At 41.6% G+C, this 12,822-nt stretch overlaps 1 protein-coding gene across 4 annotated transcripts in view; it reads right to left on the bottom strand.

The window, feature by feature from the left end:
- Nucleotides 1-12,822, bottom strand: part of piezo1 (piezo type mechanosensitive ion channel component 1 (Er blood group)) — a 95,530-nt gene that overhangs the window by 56,499 nt on the left and 26,209 nt on the right. For all 4 annotated transcript variants that reach the window (XM_087837521.1, XM_087837522.1, XM_087837524.1 and 1 more), the window contains exons 6-14: nt 11,847-12,060; nt 6,968-7,139; nt 6,547-6,645; nt 5,633-5,699; nt 4,210-4,319; nt 4,048-4,127; nt 2,734-2,914; nt 778-883; nt 39-220 (exon numbers count right to left, since the gene is read on the bottom strand). In XM_087837521.1, coding sequence (XP_087693647.1) covers nt 39-220; nt 778-883; nt 2,734-2,914; nt 4,048-4,127; nt 4,210-4,319; nt 5,633-5,699; nt 6,547-6,645; nt 6,968-7,139; nt 11,847-12,060 — 1,211 coding nt within the window. The remainder of the gene's footprint in view (nt 1-38; nt 221-777; nt 884-2,733; nt 2,915-4,047; nt 4,128-4,209; nt 4,320-5,632; nt 5,700-6,546; nt 6,646-6,967; nt 7,140-11,846; nt 12,061-12,822) is intronic.

Below are 12,822 nucleotides of genomic sequence, written 5' to 3'. Positions count from 1 at the left end.
CACAAAAGTGCCAGAACCCATTTATTTGGTCTGCATACCTGATAAAGGCACATGCAGAGCAGGAACAGCAGCATGTAGATGATCTTGTATGCAACAAGTTTTCCAGCAAAGGACACCATGATGAACATCCCTCCACAGACATAGATCCAGTATTTGGCATAGCAGCTCATCACCTTGCCTCCCAGAACCTTCAGCACAGATTCGTTACCAGCCTCCTCGTCTAATAAGGACGAGACGTGAGGAAGAAAGCGAGGTTAGGTGTACAGCAACGATGGAGAGCCACGCTGCTGCCACACAGCTGAACGTGTCCGAGGAGACGCTGCAGAGCTGCGGCTCAATGAAAGGCTAAGAGAGACATCTGTGGTGTCGGAGTGTCCTGTAGTATCCTGCTCGATGGAAAACTTCCCACACACAGTGCTGGGAAATAAACATTTTGAAGGATCGAGACCTCACTCAGACTGGCAGAGGAACTGCAGTGTTTGTGATGTCGGGATGTGTCCAGTACTTTTAGTGGTAATCCATCGTTGAAGATCAGGATCCAGTTTGTTTTGTTTTGAACTTTTTTATGATATTTGTTCTGTCATATTGTACGATTCTACGTATTTAAGCTATTTGTTGTATTTTTGATGTGTTTAACTCTGCGATAAACACAGTACATCTTATTTTACCAGACTTTTTAACATCTAATCACTGATATGAAAACAAATCTGAATCATCTCATTATGTTTTGAGTCGGTTGATCAGCAGGTCTGTGTGAAGTTGTGTGTGTGTTCTGACCTCCTGTAGTGACTTCCTGTAGTGGTGTGGCTATTTTCCTCTTCCTGCTGAAGTTTTCCTTCACTGACTGACGTACTAGCAGCCAAAAGGTCAAGGTAAATAAAAGCTGGAGAGACAGAGGGGAAAAAGGAGGGTTGAAAACAGGCGGACGAACATGAAGACCACAAGTTCAGTTTTCAGACACGCAGAATACAAAAAAGTACAACCAGCAGCGTGATTTTACTTACTGCAAATTCATGCAACACATCATTGTTGAGCATCCAGCAAATCAACCAAAAACACACGAGACAAACAATGGTCTGTACAGTAATTACACACAACGTAACCAAATACACAAAAATGAGCCGAGCTGCACAAAAACAGCGGGATGATCAGGGATCCGTGTTGCAGGGCACTGAAAGGAGTGCTGTTTACTACCAGCCTCACTCATGCACGGACACACACATCCATACATCACTTTAGTCTATAAGTGTTTTCTGTCACACTCTGATCCATGAATGGGTTCAGGATTTTGCCCACGGAGGGGCTGAATGTGCTCAACAGTCCGATCTCCAGTCACCAAACCAGGTTAGTCCAACATGAAACGTCAGCTCTGTGGTGAGAACGCAGCAAAGCTACTGGCTGACACGTCTCCGGACTATTCCCGCTCTTCTTTGGCGATTCCCTCGAGCTCCTTCAGATTTGATTAGAAATATTATCCAACTTGGCTGTCAGGGGGTTGGGAAGCGTATCTGTAACCGGAAGGTTGCCGGTTCGATCCCTGAGCTCTCTGTCCTGGTCGTTGTGTCCTTGGGCAAGACACTTCACCTGCCGCCTACTGGTGTTGGCCAGAGGGGCCGATGGTGCGATATGGCAGCCTCGCTTCTGTCAGTCTGTCCCAGGGCAGCTGTGGCTACAACCGTAGCTGCCTCCACCAGTGTGTGAATGTGAGAGTGAATGAATAGTGGTATTGTAAAGCGCTTTGGGTGCCTTGAAAAGCGCTATATAAATCCAATCCATTATTATTATTAACTCAAAGCTAAATGTCATATTTCAGCTTATTTACCAACAGCTGGCTCTTGGCTAAGCAGCAGTACGTCTGTCTTTGTTGCTTACTGATGTTTTTGTTTGTGTTTGCAGTGTTTCTGTGCATCGTTGTGCTCAAAGGTTTCTGTGGTAGAATAAACAGACACAAGTGGAGCTGCAGCGTCCATGCTGTTAATTTCAAACGTGTTATATTTGCAGCACACTTGCTGTCAAAGTGATGAAGCTGTTTTCATCCTTCATCTGTTAGTCGTGTCTTTATTCTGTTTCACTGTGTTGAGAGCGAGACTACTTTTATAATTATAGATCAAGTCAGGTTAAGAATTAGCACTGAAGGCACTCATGCTGTGGTTTAAAGGAACAAGACGCAGTTCTTGCACATTCAGCCTCTGACCAACATCAGTGAGTATCTGATGTAGAAATGATCTCAGAAACCAGCTCTGCTATCGTTGTTGTTGTTGTTGTTGTTGTTGTTGTTCGAGAGCACATGGTGGGAACTGGACAGTTTAACCTTCTAGGACATGGGTGTCAAAGTCGGGCCCGCGGGCCAATACTAAATTATTATCAGAGCTGGCCTACTGGTATTATACAGCTAATATATATATTGTTTAGTATTAAGCTTTGCTTGTTTCATATTCAGTTTTTCAGCTTGTTTGAGTCCATAAGAAGAGATTCATTCTTAAATCTGGAGGAAGATTTTTTTTTCAGTAAATATTAACGTTAGCCCGTGACCTTGTTCCAGTTTTGAATTTTGGCTCACTGTGTGTTTGAGTTTGACACCCCTGTGCTAGGAGCTGTACAGACCAATAAGTCCCAGTAAAGACAAACTTTTGCCAATGATGATGAATATTTATGGGTAAACATCCTGCTGAATGTTACAACTCGTCACAATTTCATAACTTCGTTATCATGTCACGTATGCTCTCTTCTTACCATAGCTCCCAGTCTGAGGCAGGGGTACTGGGTTCGATTCAGCCCCAGCTGTCCGAGGCTCATGGTTCCCACTGTGGTGGGCAGCTCGGGTTGAAGCTCCATGGCCCAGACGTACTGCAGACAGCACAGAGCCAGGCCGTAGAGCAGGATGAACGGAGAGCACAACGTGGCTGCATGTCGCCTGAAAACACAGACCCCGCCCCCAACGCCATCAGACTATTACAATACTGGGAAACTATTTTAAATGCACAATGGTTAAAAAACACTGCAATTGATAATTGTTGTTGTGTGATGTATTTTTTCCCTACAATATCTGTAATCTTCTTAATTATCGGTTATTATTAGCAAAATCCACAATCAAGGATTTTTTAATATATAAAAGAGGAGTTGCTGAGGCTGTTTGGGATAAATTTATATAACAAATGGTTTTTTTTCAGGTTTTTTTCAAAAAAAAATTTCAATTTTTTTTCAATTTTTTTTCAATTTTTTTTCCAATTTTTTTTCAATTTTTTTTTCAGTTTTTTTTTCCAAATTTTTTTCAATTTTTTTTTCAAATTTTTTTTTTTTTTAATAGATCAAGGCCTGAGTAACCCAACCTTAAGTGTTTATTAAGGTGTTTGTCACTTTGATATAAAACAAGCTCAGAGATTAAGCGGGTGTTATAGACAGGGTGATTAGTTTATGTAAAAATGTAGTTTGTTGTTGTTCTGTTTACGTGCTGAAAATGGTTTTTATTTGTGTATGTTCAATGTGTTAGACTTGTACATAGTTAACCATATATGATCAAATAATGTTGAATCCTGGATATGGATTTGTAAGTAATGAAATTTGAAATAAGGGGGTAGGAACAAGAAAAGTGTAAACTTCATCCTACTCCTTTTCGAGCACACGCATTCTGTAGACAAACATATTTACATGAAAACTTGATGATTTTTAAGCTTTGTTTTTTGTTTTTTTTTCTGTTGTTATTTCAATTATATTTGCATGTTCGAAATAAAATTATATCTATCTATCTATTCTTGGAAGCAAGCAACCAGACCTGATGAAGACCAATCCAAGTCTTCATCAGGGTCTGATAGATACAGTCAGGATTAAGTAAGTACTGAGTTTTTTAACCTCTAGAAGCTGTTAAATTATTAGAATTCTGTCGTTCTGTTACTAAACTAATTAAAAAATCTAAAGTAATTTGAAGTAATTAGAGGAATAATTAATAAATATTTAAGAATATCAATGAACATTTTACACACAATAACCAGGAAGCCGACTCTTGACTTGTTCTGTCACAAATGTGTAACAAACGTGTGGTAACAGTACCTCGCACGCAGGATCCAAATGAGACACGCCCACAGCAGCAGCACAAAGGTTAACCAGCTGTGGTATGTGATGCTCCAAACCTGGACACAAAGTGACTGAGTGTGAAAGTCTGTGACGCCGCTGCAGCTGCTGAAATGAGTCTGAACACAACGTCATGGTTACCATCATTGCTATGAGCGCACAGACGTAACTCTGCTGCATCACCACTCTTCCCAGCAGGAAGAACGGGCTTTCACTCTGTTTGCCACTGCAGCCCACATTCGCCTCTGCACCTAAAGAAAAGAATCATTTTCACAATGTTGCGTCAGACCTCCAACAACCCTTTGTTGAGGTAAGAAAAAAACAGCTGTGACAGCTCAGTCACATTAAATACGACAATATTACAGATCTAGAGGCAGCTGTGGCTCAGGAGGAGGACAGGTTGTCTACCAATTAGAAGTTCAGAGACTTAAAAGCTCCTGAAATCTGGGTGTCAAAGTATCACTGAAACCTGAGTTCGCCAGTGCATCAGTGTGAGGCCTGCGACAGCCTCAACTGGTGGAGGTGCTAACCACGATGGTGGTGGAGCTCACAGTGATCCACTGGAGCAGGCAGCAGCCGCTCAAAAACACCTGGAGAGAAACAGGCTGTAATCCTGGTAAAGGATCGCCTGAAAGCACCAGGGTCCCTGCGAGAGCCCAAGCAGCCAGCAGGGAAGAGCCAGCCAGTCCCATTTCCCAGTAGGTCCTGGTGGCTACGGATGCTGCATCCCGTTCACCGGGAGCCGCACAAGTGCCAGGGCAGGAACGTTAGAAATGTGGGTAACTGGGGCACCTTCGTCTGGACTGCCGGATGATGGATGCGGGCCCCTGAACCGCTCAGGCACTGCTCTTGTTTCTATGACATGGATTAAACCAATGGCAAGTAGCAGAAGCTCGATGGCTCCCCTGCTTAAGTCGGGGGACGTGGGGATGTGGCGGGATGTGGTCTATGGATCAGCTGCAGAGGAGGGGTGGGTTCGGGGGCAGTGCCAGTGGAGGCTGGTCAGCACACCTTTGACAGTAGTTGTGTGATTTTGCCTCCTCTGTTTCAGAGACACGTAGAGGTGAAGCCGTGCTGAAGAGTCAGACGCTGTTTGGCTGCACGGAGCAGTAAATGTAAATGTAAAGCTGCCATCATGGCAGCTTTCTGGCTGAGTCTGGGGTCCTTCCTGTTAGACTGAGTTATGCTAGAGCTGCAGGAAGCAAGTATCTCAGTCACATGACTTATGGTCATAAGGGGGGTGATATTCACTGAGACCCCTGATCCCAGATAATTGTTGGGTGATATGTTTTTCATCTATTAAAACTCATTTTTGGTTTGAGCATACTCGACCTGTGCGCCCTCAGAGACAATTAAATGTTGTTTTTCAATTAAGCTGAAAAAGTCAGTGATGTCACCAGAATATTGTTCACTGGTTTTTCACATTTTTGTGCGCTACATCATAAACGATTCACTTCAGGCTGTCAGATTGATGTCCTCCAGTCAGTCCTATAACAGCTGTCCACTGTTCATACTGGGTGAGTTATACTGGTTAGTCATTTCTGTGAAAAACAGCAGCTGGTACCGAGATAGGGCTGACTGCCTTCGGTCACAGTCCCTCCGCTTTCTGTTGGTACAGACAAGAGTACGACCTGAAACACACACACACACACACACACACACACACACATTTATTTGTACTTATGTGGAGGGTATATGACAGTTTTAAATATTAAATAGCTCCAGCTCTATCTGGACGGCAGCACAAAGAACAGCACAGTCGATACTGGTATGAGTAAGAAGAAACACCCAGTGCATCATGGGAAGCCCCCAGCAGCCTTAACATATTGCAGAGTAACTAAGGGAGGATTCAGGGTCACCTGATCCAGCCTCAACTATATGCTTCAGCACAAAGGAAAGTTTTATCCAGGAACAAGTAAGTTAGCAGTGCTTGATCGGGGCTACTGCAGCATTCTGGATTAACTGAAGACATCCTGATAATAATGAATTACAATAGTCCAGTCTAACAGTAATAAATGCATGAACTCTGAGATAAGGTGTTTCTAATTTTAGAGATGTTGTACAAAAATCGAAGAAACTAGTCCCAGATTTAACAAGGACATGTCCTGAGTTAGAATCTGTATTTCTACGAGTTTTTAGAGACAAGTACAAGAACCTCAGTTTGTCATCTGCACAGAAGTAAAAATGTACCTACTAATGATGCTGCCTAGGAGAAGCATGCATGATGTAAACTGAACTGGTCCTAGCACTGAACCCTGTGGAACACCTTACAATATAAAGCACCCTGAGGCGACTGCTGTTGTCATTTGGGGCTACACAACTGAAGCTGAGTTGGATATATAGTGAAGATAGACAAGCATTTCTGTAGTACGATATAAAAAAACAGAAGAGAAGAAGAATCTATTTAAATATCAGCCGCAGGCAATAGATGCTTAAATCCAAATAGAGCCTTTTGAACAGCCAATAGAAATGATCCACCTGTGTGTCGTCGTCATAGTCGTCTTTTTGTTCATTCCAAGGCTGTAATTCCACCAGCTCTTCTCTTCTCTCTCCTCTTTTCTCCTGTTGCTGCTTTTCCTGCAGAACAAAAACAAGCCCTCAGAAGATTTCAGGTACAGGAGTGCATGAGCTGCAGAGTCTGTGTCAAACCCACCTGGGCCTCTTTGCTCTGATGAGCAACGTAAAAATCTTTTCAATAAAAGAGTTATTTTGTCATAAAAGTGTTTATTATGTTTGTTTTTATATTTTCAATATCAATATGTTTGTGTTTTTGTATAAACACTGTTTCAATATGTGAGATTTGATACGATAACAAAGCTTTAAAGAAAAGCCCGTGGGGGCACATTCAGTACTAAGAGAATATAATGACATGTTATATAAAGAGTGAGTGAGGAGGTACCGCGTTCGAGCCTCCATGACGTCCTGTTCTGAGGACGGTCACTATGGTAGTGTAGAGCAAGAAGAGGATTCCTGGGTTGACATAAACTGGCCAATCATGACTGCCGTTCAGATTGAGGTCATAGGGCAGGCTGCAGTTTCCTGGTATGATGATGTCCTTCAGACCAAAGAGTCTAGGCAGAAAAAAGAGAAAGAAATCGAGGAATACACCTGTGTTCATTGATTTACTGATACTGTTGTGACCAAGTGTCAGGATCTAGAGCATGATCAGCTGTGATCAGTGAACATTTGGCACCATAGCAAAGCTGTAGAGTCGTAGCCACAATGCTAAAGTACGATTAGCATCAGTCAACTCAGTAAAGTTTGCAAGTGAAGTATTTCAGATGTTCAGATGTTTTAACTTTGATCATTACAGCTTATAGCTCACTAAAATCATACATGCAGCTTCTGGTTTAGCGTGAGCAGCCACCACATGCTACATGGTTAGAATGGCCCAAGTTCAAGTCCGACCCTTGACCTCTCCTCTTGACAACAATAGATTCCCTGCAGGGTTCTCGGTGGTTTTCTTGACTGTCGTCTCAGGAGTCTCACTTCCAGTCAACTTTCCATTGATATGCTTTGTTCCAGCGATGTGCGTCTGCGGCTCTGCGAGTCACAATCTCAACAATCCAACGAGCGGTCTTTCCTACGATTGTGTTTATGTGCGCTGAACAAGCAGGAACTCAAAATGTGTCCTGAACATGGAATAACCTTTTTGAATTAAATGACAAAAGAAGAAAGCTTTTGGTGGGATACACTAGTACACATTTTTTGGGGGGTTGTTTGTTTGTTTTGGGGTTTTACGTTGGAAACCTGTCTTTCATCACTAATTAAATAAGTACAAGTACGTTGGGTCACAGATTTGCACGACCTGTGTTACATGCAGTTTCACCGTCCACGTTACAGACACACTTCAGTCATGTGCAACAGCTGTGCCCTCATCACAATTCCTAGACAGTTCACTTTCCTATAAATCCCACATCAGTAATCTCACCCGTTCTGCCTGCTTCCATCTACGTAACATTAACAGATTGCTTCCTTCTCTTTCCACCCAGTCTACGTCCATTCTTGTTCACAGTCGTGTTACCTCCCGTATTGACTACTGCAATTCTCTTCTGCATGGTCTCCCCCATAAATCCCTCCATAAGCTTCAACTGGTTCAGAACTCTGCTGCTCGCATTATCACCAGAACCCCTCCTACCAGCACATCACCTGTTCTTCAGGAACGTCACTGGCTCACAGTGAAATTCCTGATAATATTCAAACTTCTTCTGCTCACCTTCAAGGCCATTCATAACCTCGCTCCTCCTCACCTTTCTGACCTGTTAACCACCACCTGTTCTGCCCGTTCACTTCGTTCTTCTTCTTCTATCCAGCTTGCTGTACCTTCCTTCCGCCTCACCACCATGGGAAGCAGAGCTTTCAGCTGCTCTGCCCCCAGAGCTTTATCCTATTGTAAAGTGTCCTTGGGTGACTTGAAAGGCGCTCATAAATAAAATTTATTATTATTATTATTATTCTACTAGTCTTTTTACACAGCTCAGAGTTGAACTCATCTTCAGGCTCATGTTGATGAAACAAACATGTTCCAACGTGATCAAATAAAGTGTGAAGCTTAAGATCAGCTGACACCTGGGACATGGCACAGCAATATCAAAAGAGTTATTTTAAAGTACTGATAATAATAATCATACATCTACATTAACAGACGGGCAATCATCAGCCGACCTTAGACAATGAAAAGTACAGGAATAAAAAGCACAACACAGATTTCAATTATTTATCATATTTACTTGTTTTGCAAAGAATCGCTGTTGAACCTTTGACTGTTTTCCCGTCAGCTTCACTAAAGAGACGCAGATTTATGACAGTGGAGTATAAACATACTCCACTGTAAACGTCGACGGGGCTGACTGATGAACAGCTGGCTAAGTGATACCGACACAGAAACCTGCCAAGAGGGCCGTGACGTCACGAGGAAGAAACCGAGAAGACGAGCGATCGTAAATCCCAGCGGAGGCTCATTCCACTCATGCCGCTCATGCCAGCACAGTCACACTGCGCTCGTTTCGTTTCTTCTCAGTAAGCTTGAATAGTTGACCCGACTTTTGGTGCGAAGAGAAATTTCACAGCCACAGATGAATACATGTGTGCTGATACAATTAAGGAGGGTTTACAGGCATGAAGGCGCAGCAAGCTACATTTTTATTGTTGTAGGCTGAATTATATGTGTTTAAATGCCGGCCTCTCACAGTCGATCTTTATTACTCAAACATTAAAACCAACCAAAACAGGTCCGTTTGTTGGACAACTGCAAGATTTTTTCTGTAAATCGTGAGCCAAGTGTGGACTTTCAGCTCTAATTTAAGGGATTTAACACAGATTCTGGATTATCTGTTGAGGAATTAAAGCTACTTTAAACTGAGGCTCAAAAATAACTGGACAAAAGGCCGACGGGGAATATGAGGCTCTACGTGATTCGACCGCACCAGAGAGAGACCCGTGTTGAGCTAAAGTCCAAATAAATTGTTAAACAATGAATTCAAATATTTTTAGTTGTTTAGATTAGAAAGTCTGCACTTCAGTTACATCTTGACAGTAAAATCCACAGTTACAAATCTGTCTGTGCAATAAATTATTGACCCAACTGTATCAAGACGTACACGGTCTTTAATCTTATCTTAATGACCTTATAGTACCATATCACCCTGTCAGAGCACTGCGGGTTTTTAAAGGCCCCTCTTTTGTGGAACCAGTTTCCAGTTTGGGGGACACCCCCCCTCTACTTTTAAGATTAGGCTTCAAACGTTGCCTTTAACAAAGCAATGTTGCTTTAGGCTCAGGCTGCTGGGTGCTTCCCACGATGCACTGAGCATTTCTTCTCCAGTCACTTGTTCTCACTCACGATGTGTCACTACAGCACGTCCTTACGTGTCGTCGTCTCTCTGTATCTCACAGTGTCGGGTTTGTCCTTGTCTTCCCTTTCCCTCTTTTCTCTCCCCTCTCCCCACAGATGGCTGCCCTGCCAAAAACTGGCGCTGCCAGAGGTTTCGTCACGTCAACTGGAGTTTCTTTTCCCCCAACTTACACGTCCTGCAACACTGATGAAATAGCACTTTTGCCTGCGGTCATGTGGCATCTATTTCTGTTGAAATCTGCTGACTAACCATGCACGGTATGAAATGATGCCACCAAAGGGTCGCTGTCCCCTGTAATTCTGCACATGTATATAATCTGTTATTATGAAGACTTACCTTAAGTGTACATGGGAAGGAGAACTAGGAATTCGAATACAGTCTTGGGAACAGGCTATAGCGAGGGTACGATCTTTCACCTCCTGTGCTCGTCTTGGACGTATTCAATTTAAGGTCATACACAGGGCGCATTTCTCTAAGTCTAGACTTTCTGAATTGTATCCAGAAGTGGAAAATAACTGTGATAAATGCCTTAGCCACATGTTTATTCTGTGTCCTGAGCTACAAAGTTTCTGGACAGGGTATTTTGCTATTATGTCGACTGTTCTTGGGGTAACTCTTCATCCTTGTCCTCTGATTACTGTATTTGGGATTCCTGTTCACTCACTTACACTTGAGTCCACACAAAAGGATATTATAGCCTTCACATCCCTATTAGCCAGACGTCTAATATTGTTGCATTGGAAGTAGGGATAGGTATCAAAAAACCCGGTTCTTGTTGAGAACCGGTTCCCACTGTTTCAATTCCTTGGAATTGTTTGCCGTTTTTGCAAACGATACCTTTATTGATTCCAGTCGCCCCGAATGACGTCACCACGTTGCGGAGCGTCATTTACCTGGCAGGAAACACGGTGGCTCAAACGCTCAAAAGTTTGGTTCTACTTTACAAGAACGGATGACAACAGGGCAACTTGCAATACTTGCAAAGTAGATATTTCATTTAAGGGAGGAAACACTACGAATATGCAAAAACATTTGCTCACAAAACACGCGATGACCTTAAATAAATGTCGTGCTTTTAATTCCGCTCCGGACTCGTGAATCTCAACCCAGCAGCAGCGGTAACGTTTGCACGTCCTCTCCCGTTAATGCGGCAGGTAAATAATCAACTAACAGTGCAGATTATGTTAGCGCGATCTGCCTTATTACAAACCTGCCATTACTGTGCATTTAGGTGACCATGATGAGACAGAGTCTGGCTCAGATGCTGGCAGTTCTCGCTGCAGTCTACCGTAGCGTCTCCTTTCAGGCAGGATAGACGAATGTCACCGAGCAGTGACTCAGTTTGTGGTCAAAGGCTTGCAGCCGTTTGCCACAGCAGATGATTTTCAGTAAGTGAATGTGTTTAATTGTAGGCAGGGACATTACTGGATATTCTTGTGTAATTGCTACAGAATAATTGATGTTATACTTTGTTATTGCTACAGAAGAATATTTATTTTATTATTTTACATTTACTTTGTTTTAGAATGCGTTGTTTTTTTTTTTCATATACATATACACACATATATATATATATATATATATATATATATATGTGTGTATATGTATATATACACACATATATATATATATATATATATATATATATATATATATATATATGTGTATATGTATATATGCACATATATATATATATATATATATATATATATATATATGTGTGTGTGTGTGTGTATATATATATATATATATATATATATATATATATGTGTGTGTGTGTGTGTATATAAACAACAGTACTTGCAGTTACCGAAATACAATCAACCTTTCTTCATTTTCCTAAGTAAATAAACTTATATATATATTTATATATATATATATATATATATAAATATTTTCAAAAAAAAAAAAAAGAAGGCCTACCTGGCCCACAGGCTTTGTGGGGGGAACAGGGCCTGGGCCAGCAGACTCTGGTATAAATACAGACACACCATATGGCCAGCTGTGAAGAAGCCCACCATCACACACAGCGCATTGAAACCCAGGTGGCTGATGGGAAGATGACACGCCCACCAAGTGCAAATACCGATGAAAAGCAGGAAGTAAATGGCTGAGAAGGCAGATGGCAGCGTGATCCCTATAAAGAAAAGGTCAGAGGTTTATATGCATGTACACAAAGGTCCAGATAATGAACTACAAACAACGTGGGCCTAATAAAAGTTTTATGCTCCTTTGTGTCTTAAAGGAATTATACGATTTGGTCGTTTATGATGTTCACTGTTTGACTATGTTGATGAACGAGAATTTCATGAGATGGATTTCCTTTAGAGGTTTTTATTTTTTACGTTACAATGAAGCAAAATCAACTGGCAGCTTTTGTCGGGGCAAACAAACAAAATGCCGTCATGTAAACAACATCCGTCGTGTTTCGGCTGCGTTTTTTCTTTCAGCTCTTTCTTCAGCATTTAGACATTTATTCTTATTTTCCCTGTTTTTCCAAATCTCCTGTCAATCTTTTTTTTTTTTGCTATTCAGTTCAGTTCAGTTCTTTTTTATTTCAAACATATACGTTCACCAACGTTTCATAAATCTTTCCATGCAGTTGTTTGAAAAGGAGTAGGCAGAAGTATATACTTATTTAGCCCCCTCAGGTTTACATCCTCATCATCTAAATTTGAACAACAAAAACGTTACAACGCCTTCAACTTAGAACATAACATCACAAAAAAATATTTTCTCATGTTCAACCAAACTATATTTAGATTTGCTAATTTGCAGAAGAAAAGAAACATCAGTTTGACTGCTGTCTCGGGTTAATTGCATTTTCTTCGTTCTTATACTTATTTAAAATTTCTTTTTTGAGTTTTATTTTAAACTGGTTTATATCACTACTGACCTT

This window comes from Neolamprologus brichardi, unplaced genomic scaffold, assembly GCF_056152115.1.
Source record: "Neolamprologus brichardi isolate AB-2024 unplaced genomic scaffold, ASM5615211v1 NODE_ptg000033l+_length_6344489_cov_1, whole genome shotgun sequence".
In the NCBI taxonomy this organism is placed as follows: domain Eukaryota; kingdom Metazoa; phylum Chordata; class Actinopteri; order Cichliformes; family Cichlidae; genus Neolamprologus; species Neolamprologus brichardi.
The sequence above is the reverse complement of the archived record's forward strand: the minus strand, read 5'-3'. Positions and strand labels throughout refer to the sequence as shown.